At 40.5% G+C, this 22,448-nt stretch overlaps 2 protein-coding genes across 3 annotated transcripts in view; one reads left to right on the top strand and one right to left on the bottom strand.

The window, feature by feature from the left end:
• The window catches only part of helz (helicase with zinc finger), a 46,849-nt gene extending 34,414 nt beyond the window's left edge, over nucleotides 1-12,435 (top strand). For both annotated transcript variants that reach the window (XM_028417461.1, XM_028417452.1), the window contains exons 23-33: nucleotides 87-315; nucleotides 640-922; nucleotides 3,523-3,568; nucleotides 4,414-4,601; nucleotides 4,727-4,928; nucleotides 5,042-5,124; nucleotides 5,224-5,734; nucleotides 6,664-6,913; nucleotides 7,052-7,781; nucleotides 8,270-8,564; nucleotides 8,679-12,435. In XM_028417461.1, coding sequence (XP_028273262.1) covers nucleotides 87-315; nucleotides 640-922; nucleotides 3,523-3,568; nucleotides 4,414-4,601; nucleotides 4,727-4,928; nucleotides 5,042-5,124; nucleotides 5,224-5,734; nucleotides 6,664-6,913; nucleotides 7,052-7,781; nucleotides 8,270-8,564; nucleotides 8,679-9,052 — 3,191 coding nt within the window. In that variant the 3' untranslated portion in view covers nucleotides 9,053-12,435. The remainder of the gene's footprint in view (nucleotides 1-86; nucleotides 316-639; nucleotides 923-3,522; nucleotides 3,569-4,413; nucleotides 4,602-4,726; nucleotides 4,929-5,041; nucleotides 5,125-5,223; nucleotides 5,735-6,663; nucleotides 6,914-7,051; nucleotides 7,782-8,269; nucleotides 8,565-8,678) is intronic.
• Nucleotides 12,436-12,903: 468 nt separating this feature from the next.
• Nucleotides 12,904-22,422, bottom strand: LOC114443533 (voltage-dependent calcium channel gamma-1 subunit-like). Its single transcript, XM_028417656.1, has 4 exons — nucleotides 21,801-22,422; nucleotides 16,747-16,821; nucleotides 14,713-14,859; nucleotides 12,904-14,570 (listed from the first exon to the last, which is right to left on the bottom strand). Exons 1-4 carry the CDS (start codon nucleotides 22,036-22,038, stop codon nucleotides 14,341-14,343), a joined length of 690 nt encoding a protein of 229 aa, XP_028273457.1. The 5' UTR covers nucleotides 22,039-22,422; the 3' UTR covers nucleotides 12,904-14,340.
• Nucleotides 22,423-22,448: the final 26 nt, after the last annotated feature.

The raw sequence follows: 22,448 nt of genomic DNA, 5'->3' as shown, positions 1-22,448 counted from the left end.
CTAAGCTCTTCTTCTATTAAAATATTTGCTGGCTTTAGTGCTTCTCCGAGTTCTTACAAATTTCATGAATAAAAAATTGTTTGCAGGTAAACAGTTCCGGGTGCTGTTTCTCAGCACGGTGCGAACACGGCACACCTGCAAGCACAAGCAGACGGCCATCAAGCGCAAAGAACAGCTGGTTGAGGACTCGACTGAGGACCTTGACTATGGCTTCCTCTCCAACTACAAGCTACTCAATACGGCCATCACCAGAGCTCAGTCCCTGGTTGCAGTTGTGGGAGACCCCATAGCACTGTGCTCTGTTGGGCGCTGCAGGTAGATATGGCCACTTAAATACTGAGGCATAGCCAGTGTTTGTTTCTCATGCTTGAACTGTCGTATACTGGTTGACACATCATGTCAGATTACTGTTAGATTTCCAACCTAGCTGTCATCCAAAGGATGAAACATCAATTGCTCGGGAAAGCATTCTTTTTTTAGTCTTTTCTCATCTTTTATATTCAGTCCACAGAGTGTAATTTGTTACACTAGCATGAATGCCAGCAGGAATAATTGAGGAGATAATCCATTAAACATTCAGCCTTGACAAGAAGAGGTAGAATGAAAACTTCTCTGTTTCTTTTTTTGGTCCATTTACAGGAAATTCTGGGAGCACTTTATTTCCATCTGCCATGAAAACTCGAGCCTACATGGCATCACCTTTGAGCAGATCAAGGCTCAGCTGGAGGCATTAGAGCTTAAGAAAACCTATGTTCTCAACCCACTGGCCCCAGAGTTCATCCCTCGTGCCCTCAGGCCGCTGCAAGGACACCACTCTTCCTCACAGGCACTTCATCCACACCATCATCCACATCCTCAGCATGCACAGCCTGCCTCCAACAAGCAAGGTCCACAGCAACAGCAGCAACAGTCACCCCCTAAGGTAAGATGGTTTCTTAGCAGGAAGTGCACTTTGGAAGGAATCACTGTGTTTCCATCTAGGGTAAAGGAAACAAACTAATCATTTTGCAAGTGATGGCCAACAAAGTGGCAGAATTAGAGAAAAGCTGGAAAGTAGAGCACTACATTTACTAAATTAATGACATCGGCATACAATGTAGGATACATTGGAATGCACTTTCCAGCTTGGTAAAATGGTAAATGTCTATAAAATGTTTATAGAGTGAAAGTAATTTAGACCAAAATATTGGTGTGAATGTATTTGTTATATTTGGCTTGGTTTGGGAACTTTTTTTTGTTATGTAAAAAGTCAGGTAACCACTTGCTATTTTGTGGAAATGGTAAACAAATCAGGAGAAATAAATTTGAGTGCTTCTGTTTTTTTAGAGAGGGAAGAGAAAAAGATGGGTTTTGCAAATATGAGCACAAAGTGCATATCTATCAAAATCACACTATTTAATTTTTGCCAAGGAAACAATTTTATGATCAACTCATTTCAGAAGAATAATCACAGGTAGGAAATTAGCACTGTGCAGGAGGACCTGTTATTTGATTGTTTAGCTCAGGTTGAAATGTCTTTGTGTGTTTGTCTGTCCTCCTGCCTGCCCTGAGGTAAAGGTTAACGAAATCACCACAGCTGCCAACCTGCTGCCATCACCCACTGGGCTTAATGAGCCGAAGCTCCACTGTATCAGTCAGCTATAGAGACAAACACACACAAACACACACCCTTCTCTTTCCCTCTCCACATTCATACTATGTAGCTCACAAACACAGTGCTACAGCTATTCCAAATTGTTACGTCCATTGCTGCTGCCCACATGTACATCTTGGTTCCATTTTAAAGGTCAGAGACTATTCGTGGTGTCTTTTTACATGGTTGATGCTCCCATTGTGAAACCAAACTTGCAATAATAAGAATAATATGAGCATAACCGTGTGTGTGTGTGTGTTTATACATATATCTCACTTAAAGGGCAGAAAGGATTGTAGAAAATATGTAGCTCCAGTAATTGTAAATCATTTAAAACAAACATACAGCTTGGGCATTATTATCCATTTTACCACATACATACTTCAAATGTCTGGCACAGATGGTGTTTTGCTGCCATTATGTGAGGCTGTGACACTTTTGTTATTTATGTCACAAATTAAAAAGCTTTTTATAGTTTTGGTATTTAGTCACATTTGTCTGCTGTTGTTTGTGTATATTCTAAAGTGAGTGTTGTTCTATTTCAGTCTTTGTTGTATGATTTCCCACCACAGTGTGCACATCACCACGTTACAGACAGATGGATTGTGCCATTGAGAACCACAATAACACTGCCATGCTTGAATGATCAAATAGACACTCAACATCGACAAACTAAAGCAATATCCCCTTTTTGTTTGTCTTTTTTATTTTAGCTTGAAAATCTTTTAAAAATGGTCAAACACTGTAATCAACTCCTCCCCGTGACAGCCAATACACAGTTATTTATTCTTTGTGATCCATTAAGCAATGGCTCTCATCTCGGCAAAAGATTGATTTACATGAGACAGACTTTCAGCACCATCTTTTTAGGTTTTCAGCTCATACTTTTCAGATTAAGTTTTGCAGCAGTGCGTGTTTGATTGCATCAAATAACGACAGTGCTAGGCACCAGTTTCAGTCTGGTGTGTTGTTACTCAGTTAATGTTGCACCCTAAAATAGCAGCCAGACAAAGCTGAAAAGCCACTGCTGAATATTATCAGGCCTCACTGTATGCAACACAATTTGCACATTAGGTGTATTATTTAAAAAAGGATCAATCACATTCTGCTGGGCTTGATTTTATGATTTATATGTATTCTGTTGTGATGGTTTGGTTTTGCTGCTTCTCACTTTCAATTGTTAGCTGTTATACTTAAGCATAAATATGTTTTAGGGACCCATAAACAATGGTTTTCCTCTGTGCACCAAATTAAGACTGAAAAGAAAAATGCCTCGGCAGATTTTATTTTATTTTACTGCATCCTGAAATCATATTTTGGTCTGTTCTGTCTCACACAGTGGTTTCAGCATAGTTCAGGTATCTTTCTGAATAATATATATCATGCTGGGTCCCTGCATTTTCAGTAAGTTTCCATGCTGATGTAACAGCTCACTTTTAATACATTTTGACAAAGGTTGAGTTCTGTGTGCATACTGTAAGCTACGCTAGTTTACGGCAGGTTAAGTGCAGACCAATATTATATAATTGAATTGCATCTGTGTTTTTCAAATGAAATGGTCACTGAAAGTTATCTGAATAGGACTGACCAACATCAAATGAGTTGATAGACTACTCATCCTAACAATACTAACATTTAAAATTGTATTTGGGATGAGTTTAAATAGGAAGCAGATGTTTGTATGTGTAAAGCATTTAGTAATCTATATATATATGTTGTTTCTCTGATACGTTCTGTGACGAGAGCACAAATATAACACACTGTGCTACACCCCCCCATTTCTATATTTCATTTGCACTCCACTGCTCTTGCTGACATTTTGTCATTATTTGTCTCCCTTGGATTCTTAGTTTTCTTTAATAACTTGTGTTTATCTTTTTTTCTTGCAGGGAAAACATACAAACCACACAGATCACCTTCCACCTGACGGATATGGTAAGTTTAGCCTTGCGTCCAACTTAAATGCTGTAACGAGGACATTTTAAGCTTTTCTCTGTCTGTAAATAGTCAGCTAATGCTGCACTCTGACAGATATCTAGTTGATTATTATCAGAAGGAACTAAATGGAAGCTTTTTGTTACCCCTGATGTGTCCATATTTAGGTCTACTGAAAATATTGACTTGCCTGGATGCTGGTTTTAGATGGAAAAAAAGTAAAAAACATGTTACAAGCATGGCTAAACACAGAGGATTAACTTAATTTTTAAATATCTGCCTTCCTATATGGTAATGGAAATATTACAGATCAAGCATAAGGATTCGAGTGAAGTTAATGGTATTTGGTTGATCTTATTATTGTTGTAATAAGTCTTCATTTAGAAAGACCTGCTCAATATTGTATTTGATAATTTCCACCATCAGTCTCTTTTTATTTAAACAAATTACAAAGGTGAGCCATGTATAGAGTAATTGGGATGTGATCAAATGAAAATGTCACAAAAAAAAACATAATCCTTGTCATATGTCTACTCTTATTGATGTGTTTTGTATTTTCATAGTTTAATTTTGTTGTGCCGCCTTATGAACCCACTGAAACTCATGCTGACAGCTTGATATGAGCTGTTTAATGCAGTGGCCCAGATGGATGCATGAAAGCCCAAGGCTATGGAAGCCCTCAGAGCAATGCAGCCTTCTACATGATGTTGATGAGGGGGAGACAATTAGTTTATGTCAGCCAATTACAACTGTAGATTGTCAGTCAGCTGCATTCTTCAAACTAGAATTAAAATATGTCAGTATTACGTTAAACATAAAAACCATTGCTCTTTTTTTTACCCCAGTCCAACCCAGCCCAGCAGTGTTGATGGGAAACCCTATTCGGGCATTCACACCACCTCTGGGTAGCACGCCAGCTGGTATGGGCAAGTCACCTAGTCCTGTGCAGAGAATTGACCCTCATACAGGTGCCAGCATCCTCTACGTTCCAGCTGTATACGGTGGAAACATGGTCATGTCCATGCCCCTGCCTGTAAGTCTCTTGCCTCTCCTTCTGACATATACACAAGTGAAACATTTAGACTATGAGAAATAGCAGCACAATTACGGCTTCTCCACTGTATTCTTACATGTAATTCCTGTTTTTATGTTCCAAAGTTGCCGTGGCCAAGTTACCAGAATCGCTTTGTGGACCCTCGCATCATGGGCCACCCAGCTGCCATGGCCTACAACTTCAATCTGCTGCAGGCACAGAATCGAGGCTCCCCCATCCCTTACAGTGGGGTGGCACACCCATCCCCTCTAGGAATGGGCCAGCCCAGTCCTGACAAGGAGCTACAGGCTGACCCCATCAGAAATGGTGTGCCTTAATTCTACAGCAGCTAAAATTGCAAATGAATGTACTTGTTTCATAAGAAGTAATAGAGAGTAGCCTGTCAGTTTAAATGTGATTTTGGTTTGACTCTATCTTAGGTAAATTAGAAGGATGCCCAAAGTCAGAACAGAGTCGTCTTCAGACTCCTGAAAGAAAAACTACAGACATGAAGGATAAACAGGCAAGTTACTCATCTAGTTTATCTACTATCTACAGATTGGTTATGATGACAACTCTGTCTTTGCTTATAGTGTTTGAACTGGTACATTTTTTGCTGCAGGGAGATTTAGACACAGGCCAAAGTCGAAGTCTGGATTCACAGACGGATGGACTAGTTGGATTTCCCAATGCGCTGCTCCATCGAAAAGACGCTACCCAAAGACCCCTCAACTACCACCTTGCACCACCCAGTCCGGCGTTTCCTCCCCATCCCGCTGGTGGAAGAGCCTTCCACCAACAGTATCCAGTCTCTAGGCTTCCTTACCGTATCAACCAGCCTCAGCACCCAGGGATGGCGCAACAGAATCATCAGCAGCAGCAGCAGCAGCTCAGTCCAGCCTACGCTGGTGGAAGCCACAGCGCTTCATTCTTTAGTGGCCCAATGCCTTCTCACAGATCTGTACAGTCACCCACATTGGATGGTCCAGAGACCGGAGGGGTGGAGGAGATGAGCAGCTCCATGAGGACTCCAATGGGCCACCCAGGGGGACACCACCCTGGCCTGTCACAGCATAATAGGGTCAGCAGCTTTGGGGAGGATGGACCAGACGGAAGCATAGGAGATGGTTTAGGTGAGTGGAACATTGCTAACTAATGTAGAGTTTTTTGTTTTGTTTGGTTAACTACTAAAAGTGAACCAAGATTTATTGTTACTTTCATGTTTGCACATATTATCACTTTGTCACTGGTCTGTGAAATTCTTGTTTACTACAACAGTCAAGCTCAAATAATTAGTTTTTTATGATAGAATTGTAAATTGGATTAAAGTCGGATTACACAGCACATTGCATTAACTTGACAGGAAATAATGAGTCACAGCAATGCTCCTTAATTATGTTTTTGTATTTATTGCTATTTTCTCCTGAGTGAAGCTCTTGATGATATTGGTATAAAGACATGCTAGCTTAAGATTTGCCTTAATGATCTAATACCTTAATATGTTTTAAATATTCCCAGGTCATCTGTTTTACATTAAAAGGGAAACATTTAGAGTATTGTACAGTATGCTTGCAGATCAAACACACAGAAAAGTGTTGATATTACAGACTGAACAGATGTGGGACACAACCCTGCCCAGCAGCAGAGTTTATGTATAGGATACATCAGCAGTGACATACTTATTAGCTCTTAGATGATGCAAACACTGCTCTGGATGTCCTTCACCAAGAGTGCTTTGAGCAGTGTTGTTAGATGCACTCAAAGTTCAAGCATTCAGAGAGCTCAAGCTCTTCACACTGCTCCTCTCAACTGCTTTAGGCGATACCATTTTTCACACTACTTTCTTCCACTTCTCTTTCTGATTCCAGCTGCCACCATCATATTGTATGTGTTAAGAGAATTTTAATTGTGACAGTCGGTCACGCTCTTCAGGATAAAGCGTGTTGCTTTTAATACATTGTAGAACAAAATTCCTTGCTCTGCTGTTTACAGTAGCTCTAACCTACATAACCATGTAGACCACACCAGTGACTCAAAAACTGATCACCTTGTTGCTCTTTAGACCTCCAGGGTCCCTTGGCTTTAGAGGCCCTGAGCCAGCAGCAGCAGGCAGCCAGGCTGAGCCAGTGGGGGGAGTCAGCCAGCCCTTTCGTCCAGGGCAGCGTCGCCTTCCCTCTGTCCCAACAGCTCGCCCACCTTGCTCAGCCCGGTATGGCTCGCTTCCCCCATCAACTCCTCCGGGCCGCTGGCTGGGGCCTTAGTGCCAACATCGAGGATGAAGCTGTTGCCTCAGCTGGGCCCAACTTCACCAGGTTAGATTAAACATTGAATTTTTTTTTTACATAGTCTGCTACTTTATACCAAAATACTTTTATGATTTTACAATTGGACATCTTATGTACAAGTATTTATATCATGACATTAATCTAAACCGCACTTCTAATTCCTAGATATCCAGGCCTCTTAAGAGAGATAACACCACAGGAACATCCTGATGCTAGGGAAGCAGCTGAGATGCAACCACCACCTCAGTCTCGCCTCCTTCAGTACCGCCAGTCTCAGTCCCGTGCCTCAGGTGACCCCTCATCCTCTTTAGCTGCCATTTCCAACCACACTGGCCCTTTTCCATCTGGACTTTACTCCCATGACACAGGTCGCGATATCCTCAATGACAACCTTCTCAACAACCAAACTCTGCAGCAACAACAGCAGCATCCGGGGAACCCCTTATACAATTCTGGTAGCTACCCACATCAGCCACCAGCTCACTCTGCCAGCCCTCCTCCTTCCCAGGTGAAATATCTTCTGCAGGAGGCCCAGTGGTCCCATGGTGGAGCTGCATCAGTGAGCCCACCACAACAGAACCACCTTTTAGGGAACCAGGGTCACAGCCTTCCATATGGACTGCCCATCATGGCTCACCCTACTAGACCAGAGCAAGTCCATCTGATGCAACTTCACCATCAGCACCAGCAGCAGCAGCAGCAGCAGCAACAACAACAACAACAACAACAACAACAACAACAACAACAACAACAGCAACAACAACAACAACAACAACAACAGCAACAACAGCAGCAGCAGCAGCACCACCAACAAAATCAAGGTCCAGAACAGGAGTCCTACCACCCACTGTCCCCCAGAACATCAGCAGCTACAGCCCTTCATAATGTAGATGAGGTAATGGTTACTTATTTATTTGGCTCCCAATACTCGAGGCATCTAGGAGACACAAACTTATTATAATTTTAGAATATAATGTAGTCTGTATGAAGAACTTAAGGGGAATTTCTTTACATGGGAGCTGTACTGGTATTACCAATGTTTTTTACATGTTCATCTCTTATTTTTTAGATATTTCAAACAACCCTAACCGGCAAATGTGAATAATTAGGAGCTTAAATCAACCAAATCTAATAGAGATGCAGATTAATTGTTATAATATGAATTTTTTTTTTTACTATTTGGAGAAGATGGCTGGCATCTCAGTTATATCAAGTGCCAGGTATAATCAGATTAAGAAAACTTTCTGCACTTCAAGGATGGTTTATATTAATCCTTTTATATTAAAGCCATAGTTCTCTGTTTGTAAGGACATAATAGAGACCCCCCAGAGTCACTAAAAATCTGGTTCTTTCTTTCTTTTCTATCTTTTCCTGTCGGCACAGTATGAACCCAGAGGTCCAGGTCGGCCTCTCTATCAGCGGCGCATCTCCTCTAGCTATCCAGATGAATCATCTCCTGCAAATGCACACAATGCCCTGTCTCAGCAGCCACAGCCCTGTACGTCAGACCCACAGGACCATCCGCATCCACACATACAGCATCATCAGCACCCGCATCCCCCCTACAGTTATCCATCACATGATCACCTCTGGCCAAGTAACGGCGGAGGTCCTAGTCAGTTTCAGAAAATACCCTGCAACGGAGCCGGCACACTCGTTCAGCACCGGGACCTTATGGGTATTTATAACTGTTTTTAAGTATTATATTTCTATTTCATTTGAGTAGTTTCACTTTTAGTAATGTGGCTAAGTGTACTGCACCAAGTTTCCTAACCACCTTTTCCTACAACAGCTTCTAAGGCTCTTCGTCAGACAGAGGAGCAGATAAAGGCCGAAGCCACAGCGGGACAGCAGACGCATCCACACTCCCTCAACTCCCTTCAGCACCAGTTTCCTCCTCTCATGTCCAATAACAAAAAGCAGCAGCAGCAGCAGCAGCCGCCGCCGCCGCCACCGCCACAGGCTCCCACAGAGCCCAGCCAGGGGGCTCCAAATTTAAGCAAACCACCCACCATGTCCTATGCGAGCGCCCTGCGTGCTCCTCCGAAGCCCCGAGCTGTTCGGCCTGAACAGGCCAAAAAGAACAGCGACCCTCTCTCCCTCCTGCAAGAGCTGAGTATAGGAAGTTCAAATGGTAGCAATGGGTACTACTCCTACTTTAAATGAGTGTCACTTCTCCCATGTATGATGAAAAAAAAAAAAGGACACAAAAAAAGTAAAATGGTTTCCAAAAAAAAAAACACAAAAAAATAGTGCAAAGTGCATTTATAAATTGTTTCTATCAGTAGGTTTGTTTTCTGCATTTTGTTTCATTTTAACTTTTCGTTTGTAACGGTCGTTATTTTTCCTCCTGTTTCACATATCTGTGAAGAAAGTAAGTATATATGATGAATGCATTACTGGTATATATACATACTCATTATGTATATATGAATATATACTTATATTATCTACACTTGTATATGTACGTAATGCTAAAAAAAAAAAAAACTTAAAAAATTAAATAAATAAAAAAAAAAAGTGAGACTTAGTTGACCACTTAGCTCCCTGCATCTTTTCCTTACAGAAAGTGGCTTTGTTTATTTACTGAAAAAAGTATGTTGCCGTTTTTCTTTTTCTTTTATTCCTCAGTTTCGAGTGGACATTACGTCTTGATTTTCATACTACTGTAGTCGTGGTAACGGACAAAAGCTAAGTGGTCAACTGAGTGAGAAACTACATGGAACAGTGTATAGAAGTAGATAAATTTTCCTCTAATCTGTACATATAAAGAAAATAAAAGACTGAATTGTATGCCACAGACATGTCCTTAAATTCCTCTTAACATGTTAGCATTTGCATTATGAGTTCTTATCCTGTTTTTTTTTTTTGGCTTCTCATCTTTTACCCTTAGACTTCTTTACCTGGGAATCAAAGTAGTAATAGTTAATATTTATGGAAGAAAAAAAAAACAATACCAATATTGATCCATTTTTGTTTTTCTTTTTACCATCAGTGAAAAAATAGAGACAGTGTAAACATGTCCGGATAGCAACAACCCTGTAATTCTTATTGTTTTAAGTGTCAGAGAACACCAGACATGGTTTTCTATCATGAGGACCCCAAACTGTTTTGCTTGTGATTATTACATATTTTTTTTTTTTTTTTTTTTTTTTTTTTAAGAAAGTTGGTTTTATTCTTTTTTAAGATGTGGAGTTACTTTTTAACTCAATAGATTGTTACCAGGGACATTGTTTCAGTAATTACTGGGGATGTGAAATGTTCGTTGCTAATGGGCTTTTTCTTTGCAGTACTCAGAAGGTTTGTGCAAGTGATGAAAGAGTGTGGTGTGTCACGATACGTCAGAGTGATCAGTACACGCAGTCAGATGTTTTTGAACACACACAAACACACAAAGGTTAAAATACACTTAGATGCGATGCATTTCTGGCCTCTTTGTTACAGAACATAATGTAGATCTCCACTGTGTAGGTGTTTTCTCAGATGTTTTGCAAAAAGAATTTCTAAATGCCTTTTGTGAGAACGTCTAAAGATCTTTAGACATTTTTCTGCTAACATTTTCACTGCATATATTGATCATCATCTTTCATCCCATTCAAGATCAGAAGCACTTTCTAAATCTTTCTTAGTTTTCTTCATTTTTCATGCTTTTAAAAGGAAAAAAAAAAGTTGTTGGTTCAAAAACCTCTGGCTGTTTTGAGGCTTTGCGTAATAAGAATGAACTGGTAAAGTTGTGCAAGTTGTTCCTGGTCATTCACAAATTTTATGTGATTTACTCCTTTAGTCTGACCTGATTGGCATGGTTAATGTCACAGGAGACAAGAAGTCTGCTTCACGGAAATATAATCATGTTTTGCCTTTACCACATCAAATGTGCTTTCCATCGATATGTAACATCACACAGTGCAGGATGAATCGTCAGTGAGCTGCTTATTATTGTTGAAAACAGATATGTCCATACAGCTACATGAATTTCACTTAAGCCCTGATGATCTAATCCCACACAGATGAAATACTAACACACTATATTTTTTTTGTTTTTTGTTTTCGCTTTGTTTTGTTTTATGTAACACATTAATTGCTAAAGCACCACTGTCCTATCTGCAAATTAGTTAAAATAATAATGAAATCATCCTGCTGTTGCTTCATGGCTTCCACATGGCACCGATAAATGTGCTCACAACCCCCCCCACGTCTGATAACTTGAGGCGAACAGTCAGCCGAGAGCTTCACTCGAGCTTTTATTTTGAAGTTTTGACATTGTAATTCTAAAGTCCAGATTTTTTGACTTAGCGAAGGACACATACTTGTAAATATGCATTTTCTAGGTATTTACAAACAAGAACTTTGGGAGCACCTCAATTTTGTAGAAGCTGTTCAAAGAAGAGGTATGCCCTTTTTAATTATGCAAATTCACAAAAAAAGATAATTCTAGAAATGGACAGCCCGGTTCATAGTTGCAACAGCGTGTTGTAACTTTTTTTTTATTATTATTTTAATTTTATTTCAAAGAGGGTATCTGGCTGATTTTGACAGAGGAGAATTTTGTGTTGCAGCTGAACTAAGATGACTTATTTCACTGTACAATACTTTTAAGTACTTGTTGCTGGATTTTGTCCCGTTACTGTTTTCTCACCACTTTACAGCTGTACAACAATCAACATGAATTTATTTTAAAAATGTGAAGTCTCTTCTTTTCTTTCTTTCTTGCATGTTGAAATGACCTGGCTGGATTTTTATTACTGTTTTATCCGTTTGCATTGATTTATGGATGAAAAAAAAAAAAGCTTTTGTTCAACCTACAGAGTCAAATTTTGCTATATTATTTGATGTGTACAATAACTTGTGACATTATCAACAAGGCTATTATACTATTTTACTAATGTGTCAATCAAATATGTAATGGTCATGTAAGTTTCCTTTTATTTTTATTATTTTGCAGTTACTTAGCAGAGCTAAAGCTGAGGTTGCTCCCTTATGTGTATCAAATTTTCCAAAGTATTCACTTTTCCACAAAGCAGTCATTGGCTAATCTCTGAAGTTGTGCAATACTAATGTTTCACCGCTTCTTCAGCTATGTTTGTATTTATTTTTGAAGCAGAGGAGATTGAGCCAAAGACATTTTAAAGGGATTTTGTTTTCATTATTTTTTTTTAAAGAATATGTTTGGCAGGATGTTTGATGTAATATCATCCCAATATTACATCTTAATTTGAAACTCTTCTGTTTTGCCTTTTTTAAAAGAAGACAAAGTGTGTATGTGTGTGTGTGTGTGGGTGGGTGGGTGTGGCACATGGAAAGGGAGCAACCTTTTGCCCAGCCAGCAGAGAGCACTGTGTTCAGCCTTCTATAAAGCACCATTTTTTTTTCTTGTTGTCCGTTGGCTCTCCTCTGTTCTTCCCTCGCTGCAGTGAATCAATGGCACACCTGTTCTCCCAGCTTCCCAGCCCCATTGGTTTCTCCCTCGTGGGTACAAAAATAATGAATAGATCTGTTTTACTCTTCTTCATTTCAGTTGGTGGTGGTTATAATAAAGGATTTAGACTGTGTTTTAAAGGTTTATCTTTTTTTTATTTGTTTCTCTATTAAAGTGTTTTTATTGAATCTTCTTCTGTTTCTCTTTTTTTTGCCTTACAGGGCAGCATGAAGAAGCCTTTGTGACTCTGGAAAGTTAAGTACAATCTTAAGGGGCTTTTATGGCTATGAAAGTGAAGTCAATTACAATTTTAAGGGGTTTATATGGCTGTGGAGGTAAAGTCAAGTACATTATTAAGGGGGTTTTATAGCTATGAAAGTCAAGTACAATCGTAAGGGGTTTTTGTGGTTATGAGTACTTCCGTTGCTACATTTCTGAGGGAAATATTGTACTATCTACATCACATGCTTCGTTTTACACAGGAATAAATAAAACGTGAGTTCTTAGCCTCAGAAATAGTGATCAAAAATTTTCACATGGTTTTATACCAATAAGTAAAAATGTATTATTTATAAATAATAATTACATCCCAGACCATTGCTTTCCAAAGCGTACCAAGATTTAATCTTCATTACAGTACATACATAAGTAAGTAAGTACATAAGTTACAGCAGATACTGACACACAGAAGCGACAGCATTCCAAATCTTATTTAGTTTCATGCAATATTCAATGGAAAATAAAACAAAAGTCACAAGAATATGTAACCTCCATGTTAAAAGTCGCCACTACTCTCCACCTTAAAGAAAAAGTCAAACAATGGTTCTTTGCCCTGAGCAAGCTTGTTTAGAGGATGTTTGCAAAGCAGACCACAGCAGCGGTGTAGTCCGCTCTGACCAGATATCTGCACAAAAAAGGCGTCAAATATATGAACTTTGCTCACCTCCATACATGCACAGGATAGCAGCCATTTCACAGGTGATGTCATACGAAGGAAAAACCTCAGTGTCTCAGAAAATACACACAGAATTCTGTAAAACTAGCAAAAAACACCAGCTTCCTGGAAGGTGTGTGCTGTAGTTTAAGTTTCTGTTCAATCTTCCACCAGCTGTAAATAACTAACCAGCTGTTGTCACTTACATTGTTAAATGAATTTTAAACCAACACAAGATGCATTAAAACTCCACCGCCAAGGTTTACATCGTTTGTAGCCTTATACTTAAGCTGTTTCTTATTTGTGTGATTAAAAAAATGACCAAATTTACTAGAAAAAGAGTCTATACGAGTGTATAAGGGGGTCATATTGATGATGCATGAAAAGGTGAAGAGAGATAGTTTTGTTTTTGAGTTTGGAAGCTGTCATCAAACAGTAAAAGGCCTTGTATGTGCACCTGCTATAACTGAACCGTTTTCAGCATGATTGACACTGCAGATTGTGTGGGTGTTTAGCATTCAGCTTAGCACTAATGCATCTTATTAGAATGGGACATTCTTTATAAATTCTGGAGAGAGACAGATAAACAGAGGTTTTGACTTTGAGCTGACATTGTTGGGGGGGATTCATTGAGTGAAGTCATAAAAAATACAGCTATGTACAGAATATCATACATTATGCAGCACATAAAATCAAGTTTCCTTGATGTCAGCCAGTTAACAAATTCATATAATTCCCAAGATGTCTTAGTTTGTGTAAGACATTGAGCCCAACTGACACCCTGGTCATAATAACTTATCAATAACATCGTTTGTTGTCTAAATATGCCAGCGGCAAGGTATGAGAGGCTTTCAGATGTTTGCAAAATGCTGAGTGGGTGAGGTCTGCCCGCACTGAGAAGCAAGGCAGTCTTTGTTTTACTAGTTGCATACAGGATAAGGCAAACATAAGAAAGGCCCAAATTCAAGTTAGAAAGATTTCCCCTCCTTCGCTATCATATATCGACACCTCCACCAATTTTTCTTTTTTTTGTGTGATCTTAACCTTTGACGACAAACATTCAAAACAAAAGACACAGTCAAAGTTGTCCTTCTTTTGTAGCTATCACTCCACTTGCTCCTCAGCATCCATGCAAGTCTCCCATGGATTCCTGGGCATCTGGGGCATGGAGAGGAGAAGGAGCGCGATGCCAGTGAGGAAGAGGAGGACGAAGCCAGCACAGGCACAACCAAAGGACCAGGCGTAATAGTATTCAATCCAAATCGTCTCCTCGCTGTCAATCATACGTTTGACTGACTGACGCATCACCTCTAGTGAGATGAAGGCACAGAGACCTGAGGACAAGAGGGACATGTGAAGTCACAACACTAGCTGCAGATTCCTACGGTCATCGAACATCAAGTGAGCATAAAACTGAGAGTTTTGTTTATTTATTTATTTTTGCATCTGAATCTGTGAAAGCTGCACTGAACCCACCTGCGAATGCAAAGAACATGCCGGCAGGCTTTAAGAGGTAGTCTCTTCCTTTGCCTTTCCCGGTGCAGGATCCCATCAAACACAGAGACCCCAGGATCATGAAGGCCAGACTGAAGATGGAGATGGCTGCAGCAGAAATGTTGTACTCTGGAGAGAGAGAGAAAAACCAACAGTGATGATGATGATGAAAAAACTCAAACACTTTGACAGCAAGGCAGAAAATGAGAAATGAAACCAGTAAGTAACTCTACAATAAACAACATTAAATCACATAAACACCTAATTTTCTAGTTGATAAAAATGAGTCAGGTGGGAAAAAAATGGGACTTTCCAAATTCAGTTTACTGACAGGCAACCAAAATGAAAGTGATCCTTCTCGTCCTTTCAGCGGTCAGATAAGTTGTCACTGATTTATGAGTAGACCCAGCTGTCTGTGGTAGTGAGGAAGGAGCTCGGAGATCCACACAGGAAGAAGAATTTCTCCATGAATTTGAAACATACCGATGTGAATGTACTTTGTGTTTACAGATACAGCGCATCAGTTCAGCTGGAATGGCAGCTGGCTTGTTTTAAAAAGCAGAGGTGGATGGAATCGGAGGCCTTTGATCAGCAGCCCGTCCGCCTGTGAACTGTGCCCAGGGGAGAGGCGCTCCTCTGGGGGATGGAGAGCCTTCATCTTTTGCCGGCAGGAGGTCTTTGCGATACCTGAGATACGGCATGTCTGCATGACTGGAACACCAAGGATTCACCCTCAGTGAGGTAAGTACCAAAATACATGCACAGGGCCTAATGAATTATACAACTGAACTAATGTTTGGTTAATTAAAATTTCCCTACCTAACTTTGTCATCACGCCTTTCATTTATTTTTGACTGGCAACTGATCCCCTTGGCAGAAAGGAGTCCTGCTGTATGGATGCATGCGCCTGTGGTGACATACTGTACATCTGCTATGCTCATTCAACCTTGTGTACCATTATGGTATAGCCAAATGGTTCAGTCAAGAGTGAATAACTCTACAGGAAACAGGGTCAATGCTACAATTATTCCAGAGAACTTGCAGTATGTCTCATGAGGGCTAGCCATCAGCACTTGGGTCTTCTTTGTATGTGTGTGTGTGTGTGTGTTGGAGGGGGGGAGGAGGCCATCAATGCTTGCATTAACCTCTGAGGGTTTAGGGTGTGGGGGTGTGTACGACTTCATGCACAAGTCCATTCACATTTACACCCCAATAATTGAGTGTGACAGCGCTCTGCATGTGCTCGGCCTTCCTCACATAGGACTGTCATACAGCATGCCTGAGCTCAGTGAGGTTTACGCTGGAACAGTGTCACTGGAGATGGAGAAAACGCGGGTTAGAACATTATATATGGAACATGTTTTGCATCTATACCATATATGAAGCACTGTCAGCGCACACCGGTGTCCTAGTCCATATTTTCTGGTTTTTAAATGATTAATCTGAATAATGTTGCTTCAAAATGGAGATTTGCACATTCCTACATATGAGTTTAAGCTTCTGATTTCAGTTTTTTAGTGTTTCTGCTCGAAAACAGGGCCAGTAACAGAAAAAAAGCAACATGTAGTCCAGTGAATATGTTAGCATATTCTTTACTTAAGTCTCTTCAAACTCAGTTTAAACTACTAAACAATATACAAGCACTGCTTCCGAAGGGATTGTATCTGTGGCTGACAGCATCACCACTGGCAGAAGTGCACTGGAAATGTCAAAGGAAACAGAGTCATTCACCTTCTTGTGTCTCGTGTTTGCAACATGCTGCACACACGCACACATTTTGCATTTTGTTGTGATTAAAATGCACCTGATGTGACTGGCTGTGCCTTGGTCAGAGGTGGAACATGAGTGACAATCTAAACCCACACAGCAGGCGAAACAGTGACACAGCCTTGTTTGATGTCCCACTTCACACAAACATATTCAACCAACTGAATTGAGAAATGGTTTTTATATTTAGGACAGGATGGACTGAATGAGCCACCAATTGGAAAGAAACAATGACATGAGGACACTTACCTTTTTGTGTTTTATATTCAAATATCTCAGCATCCTGACCAGGAGTGAAGTGCTTGAAGTAAGTGCAGTTTTCCGCTGTGAAAAGAAAGAAGATTGGATTTATTAGGATTGAAACTTCTCCACTACTGCACAAAATAGTAAAAAATGAGGGCTGTTAAAGCGAGACAAAGAGCTAAATCTACCCCCACAAGCCCACAACATCATAGAGTAAGTTCACTCAATATAATTCACACCTTAAATCTTGGATTTGATTTAACAGTTAATGAAATTTACATTAACCTATTGCATTGTATTTATATGCAGTTATACGTGCTCTATACATAAACGGAGAGCCAAAGAGTCAGATGAATCTGAACAGACTTGAGCTGGTTATAATACAACCAGAGCTATGGTTCCGGTTCTTTGACCAAATAATCAGAAGCTGCGTTACTCCAGTTAAAGCCTGAACAAACGTCCTTTTGTACCGTCACCTGTGCCCCACCTGCTATCACACCTCTTGTGAATATCATGTCACACTATCTCAGATCCAACTCACACCCTACCTTCAAAAGCATCTCACACACTGACACCCCCAGGATAGTATTACCAGTTGCCGTGCAGAACCACAGCCTGCTTTGTGTGACTTGACTGTCATCGCGGTGAAAGCAAACATCGCATTCAATTTTTCTCATGCACATGAGGTGTTAATCTTTGGGGGATTAGCAAAAATAAAACTAATACAATCGCACAGAGGTTACATGGAGAAAATTCTCTTTGATGCTGTGTCCAGCATTTAAAAATTTAAATCCAGTTCCATCTGTAAAATAATCTTGATTATATTTGACTTATCTCATACCACATCTTCTGCCAGTAGAGTATAAAAATGCATGTGAGGTTAGCTGGTCAAGGGCTTGCAGTGCGGCTCACGTTTAACATGTGATGACTTGACTTCATATAACATGAGTTTCTGAAAGCTGACGAATGTCTCGGCATTAAAAAAACATGACATTAATATTAGAAGGATCATACATGCTGTAAGAGTGAGAATGACTGTGTAACTCCAGTCACTTAGTCTCATGCAAAGTCAAGTTCATGTCAGTGATCTTGGTGGTATGAGGTCGCCACTCGCACTCATGTTCCTAATCCCTGTTTCCATACAGTCTTATCATAGGAAGCAAAATGTTTTCATGTGGAAATATGTAATACTGCATGGTATGGTAAGAGTTAAATGACCCCCTGGAGCCCCCCTGGAAACCATAGAAATAAGCTAAAAGGGATGTCAGGCGCCCTTTAAAATGAAATAACACAGAGTAATTTGATGCAATGAGCCCAGACAATATATCTGAATCATATTTTTCCAAGCCAACATTGCAGTGTTTACAAAGACAGCCCTTTGAAATTGCAAGCCTTTTATGCAGTGTGTGTCATATTATGTGGGCCCACATACAAAAAGATGTTTTTATGAATGAGGACAGGGACCTAGCCATCAAAAAAAAACAAGAAAAAAAAAGCACAGAGGTTGTTACTAAGCAACAAGCTGCACTGTTTTTCACTGTAGAGGGCACATGTGAGGGCGTGATAGAGGCTTGTCAATGAGCTCTGAGTCAAAGCTTGCATTTAAATAAGAAAGGCTGGAAAATATGTTTGAACTTTGCCCATTTTTCTAAACCAAACTTTACAGAAATAATGCCGCTCAGTCGTCTTCACCTCTTTGCTGTTAAAACTTTTTTAATAGCAGGAAATCATTGCTGAGATAACATGTTAATGTGGTGTCCCTCACTGTTTATGGAGGAGATGCATCATCTGTATCAGACCAGTTTGTACCATCTTTAGAACGGTAATATAAATATGACGACATAAAATTATCCATCTGTGGACAAGCACGCAAACACTTATGTTGCACCACTTGCTGTTGAAAGCTCTTCCTAGTTCCAAATAGGGAAATCCATCATCGTTCAAAAGGCCAGGAAAGGACATGAGATTAGCAGCATTTCTGGACATTGTCATGTCAGAGCAGCATTGTGCATAGCTTCCATGTGTGCTGTCAATTAATTTGGTCCACAGCAGGTGCTTTGGCCTCTAAGCCCCATGTTTATGGGGCTGTTGTAACTTTACCCTGTTGAGTAAAGTGGTGTGGCTGCAGAGCTGAGACAAATGTTTTTATTGCCTTCACTGCATTCACCGTAGATGGATAACAGGCATTTTCTGCAGGAGTCAGCAGTTTGTAATGGTTTCTGATATAAAGAACACACACATACATTTATTCAAAAAGGTGTTTAAATACCAGCAACGTTTTTAAACATTTCTAATGATGACACAGTGATGGCTCAATTGGAGGTTTCATGGGAGCGCCACCACCATCTGTCCCCCAAGTCTTGCCCTCTGGGCCCACAGCAACAGCTGGTATGCAAAACAAGATAGGGCAAGGCCATTTAATGATTTAAAGTGTTATTTTTCTACACCTCATGTGAACCATGCTGAAAGGCTAATCAAGAGGAAATGTGCTCAGAAATGATGAGTTACAATAATGTGGATGGCTGCAGAAAAAAGCATGAATGAAAGTTTGTGTTGCTGAGTGAATGAAATGAACAAATCTTGGCAGTTGATAGATTGGGCTGTGAGTGGTATCTCGTTCACAGCTTAATAAAAGATATTGACGTTGTGGCAGCATGTATGGAGAACAGTGGAGGATCTATGATCGAACCTTGTGGGACACCACTAGCAATACTTGATAAGGCGTTATGATGATGCGCTGAGGGTTCTGTCACTGTAAAAGTAAAACTGCCTGCTCATGTTTCTTACCATTCTGCTCCTGTATTGCTCTCAAAAGGAAACTTTTGATCCCACTATAACCCCCCCTCGTCTATAAAGGTTCTGAAGATACGAGGGCACCCTGCCTTCATATAAGACACCTATCCCTTAGTTGGCATGATACATGAGTGCCTGTAAACGCAGAATACCAGTGATTCCACTTCCTTTTTGGACTATGCACGCCATCTCTAGGGAGTGTTAGGTAATTCAAGTCACTATACGTGCAGTGTGGAGATGTAAAGAAGGAAGGTCTTGTGGGAACAGTTTGGTGGGACAGCAGGTCTTAGAGCTATGCCTGTCCCCTTTCAGGCGGCCCCGTCACTCAGAGGAACTCTGGACTTGTGAACACTCGACCCTCATGGCGTCCACCCAGCACAGCTGAGTATTTACGTGGCCTATATTTATAACGACAGCAACTGCTTGCTGAGCAGTTTACTCAATATTATTTCTTTTTATTCAGATTTTCTGTATCTCAAACACTTTCGGATGCATTCTAATGATTTTGACTTGGAAAACAGAAGCTAGGTGAGCAGGAGATTTATTGCAGCAACGCAATATCCGATGTTGCTTATTTACAGTTCACAGCTGCTCAATATAATAAGAGATCTATATTTATAAACAAAGCAGGGCAGCAGCTAAAGCTAAAACAGCATTTTGCGTGTATTATGAGGCATCTGTGCTTCGTCAGCTTTTGACCTAAACAGTAAGTCGGCTGATATTTTCCTGTTGAGAGTCTCACAGTGAGCTAGATCTCCCACACACTGTTTAACTTCTGCTTTGGATCAGAGGTTGACACCTCTCTGAGGAAATGTGGTTATAATAAACAATACATGTTCCTCTCCAAATACAGCTAATACCCAGAAATCCCAAGAGACTGATGGGACATCCTCACTGCTTCCTAAATAAGTAGTGCATAGACACGCATTGCTGTTGACATGAAGGCTGTTTGTTCGCAGCACATGAGCTGGTGAAAAAGATCTGCCTTTGTGATGAATGAAATACAATAAATGGTTAAATCACTGCCTCCAATAAGCACATAAACCACAGGAAAAGCCTCCATTAAATGCACCACCTGTCAGTGCTGTCTGAAGAATTCCCTGTTCACCAGGGTGGGCCAAGCCAATTTAGAATATTCAGCACATGCCTTAGCGATAAACCAGCCTCAGGCATGTCATCTGCTCCAGGAATGGCCCTGAAGCTCAGACAGTGTCCGGGATTCCCAAAAGTGCAGCAGCCACCATCAGACATTGTCGAGACATTTTTTTACTAAGCTTATTCTCTTTGTGAGTATTTTAGTGTCTTCTTTCCAAAAAACTGACATGTAGGCTCAGATAACAATTAACAGCTAGACCATTGCTTCTCAGATATCGGTCAGAATCTTCACCTCCATTCTCCAAGATTCCATTCTCTCACCATCCATTTACAGCAATCATCACTGTTTACATTCATTTTATTCAGTTAGTTCTGCTTTTTTTATTCAAGCGCGCCTGACATCACGCAGCTGTTTATTTTGAGACATTCACAGCAAGGTGAGCCCTTGTTAGGACACCAGAATACATGACCTATAAACAGTGGTGGACAGAATATTCACATCAGTCACTTAAGTAAAAGTATCCATAGTGTCGCATATTACATTTCAGTACTATTAATTTAATTTGTTTTGTTTTTATTATATCTTTTCTCTAATTACCTACATTTTACTTTTTTTAAATATTAACTCCGGTTCTATAGAAATGCTACATTTTAAGTAACATAATGTAAAATCTTTTCATCACTTTTTATTGAGGCAGCTCCAGTGTCAGGGACACACACCTGTGTAATCTCTGCAGAGAACTACTGTACATTGCATAACCCTCATGACCAACATCTACCTTGCATGTTAGTGTTGAGAATGTTTTCAGCAGTTCAAGCTCCAACTTTCCCCCCTGCAGACTTCACAGCCATAAATTGCCACTACATATTTAACTGCACTATGTCACCACTCCTGGATGAAACTCCATGTCTCATTTTCTGTTACATTGGGGTTTTAAAAACATCATGTGATGTGTTTAGTGATCCTGCACCAGGAGCTCTATTCTTAGTAGCTTTGTGCCTCATAAGCAGGGGCTAAGTTGCAAGATAGCAGCTTAAAGACATGCAATACGCATGCAGTGCAGGATCAAACCTAGGGTGTGAAAGTCACAGGCGCAGAGACAAGAGGTGAAACCTTTCTTCCAGCTTTAGTTTGATTTATCAGTCAAGTTTTTGCTCGGATTTTCTCTTACCTCCAGGCAGGCTGATGGGTCCGCAGCCATGTCCCTCCACATAGGTTTCTGTGGTCATGTAGATGTGCTTCTTGCACAGCCTCCACAGGCCAAAGTGGGCCGCCTCGCAGGTCCCATTGACTTTCTCCACCCGTGGGCTGAGCACTGCCCAGTGATCCGTTACCACAGCAGTGAACATGCAGGCCATACCCACCAGCAGCACGAAGATAGCAATCTTTATCTTTGTACGCTTGTGCATGTTTCCAGGTGGTGAGAGTTCTGTTCACTGAATATTCCTCCCCTGATGTAACAATAACAAAAAAAAAGAAATCTGTAAAGTTGAATGTTCTGCGGTGTGGACACACTGGTTTGAATCCCGGAGGGCTTCTTTCCTCAGTGACTGCAGCAAGCTTCCAAGAAAATCTCTTCTCTTTTTCCTCTCTCAACACAGGGCTAGTGTCTTCTCTCCCCCTGCCGCAAATCTGTGCTTCTGGTTGGAAAGGAAAGGGGCCAGACTGCTCTGTCCTACTTTCAAGTCCCCTTTTCCCTACACACTATGTGTTGCTGCACAACTCAGGGGCTGCAAGTTTAGATATACAGCTGTTGAGGTAGATCAGAGAAGTTGATGACCAAACCATGGGTGTGTGTGTGTGTTTGGGGGGGGGTATT

The sequence above is a fragment of the Parambassis ranga genome, chromosome 1 (genome assembly GCF_900634625.1).
Source record: "Parambassis ranga chromosome 1, fParRan2.1, whole genome shotgun sequence".
Lineage (NCBI taxonomy): Eukaryota > Metazoa > Chordata > Actinopteri > Ambassidae > Parambassis > Parambassis ranga.
The sequence above is the reverse complement of the archived record's forward strand: the minus strand, read 5'-3'. Positions and strand labels throughout refer to the sequence as shown.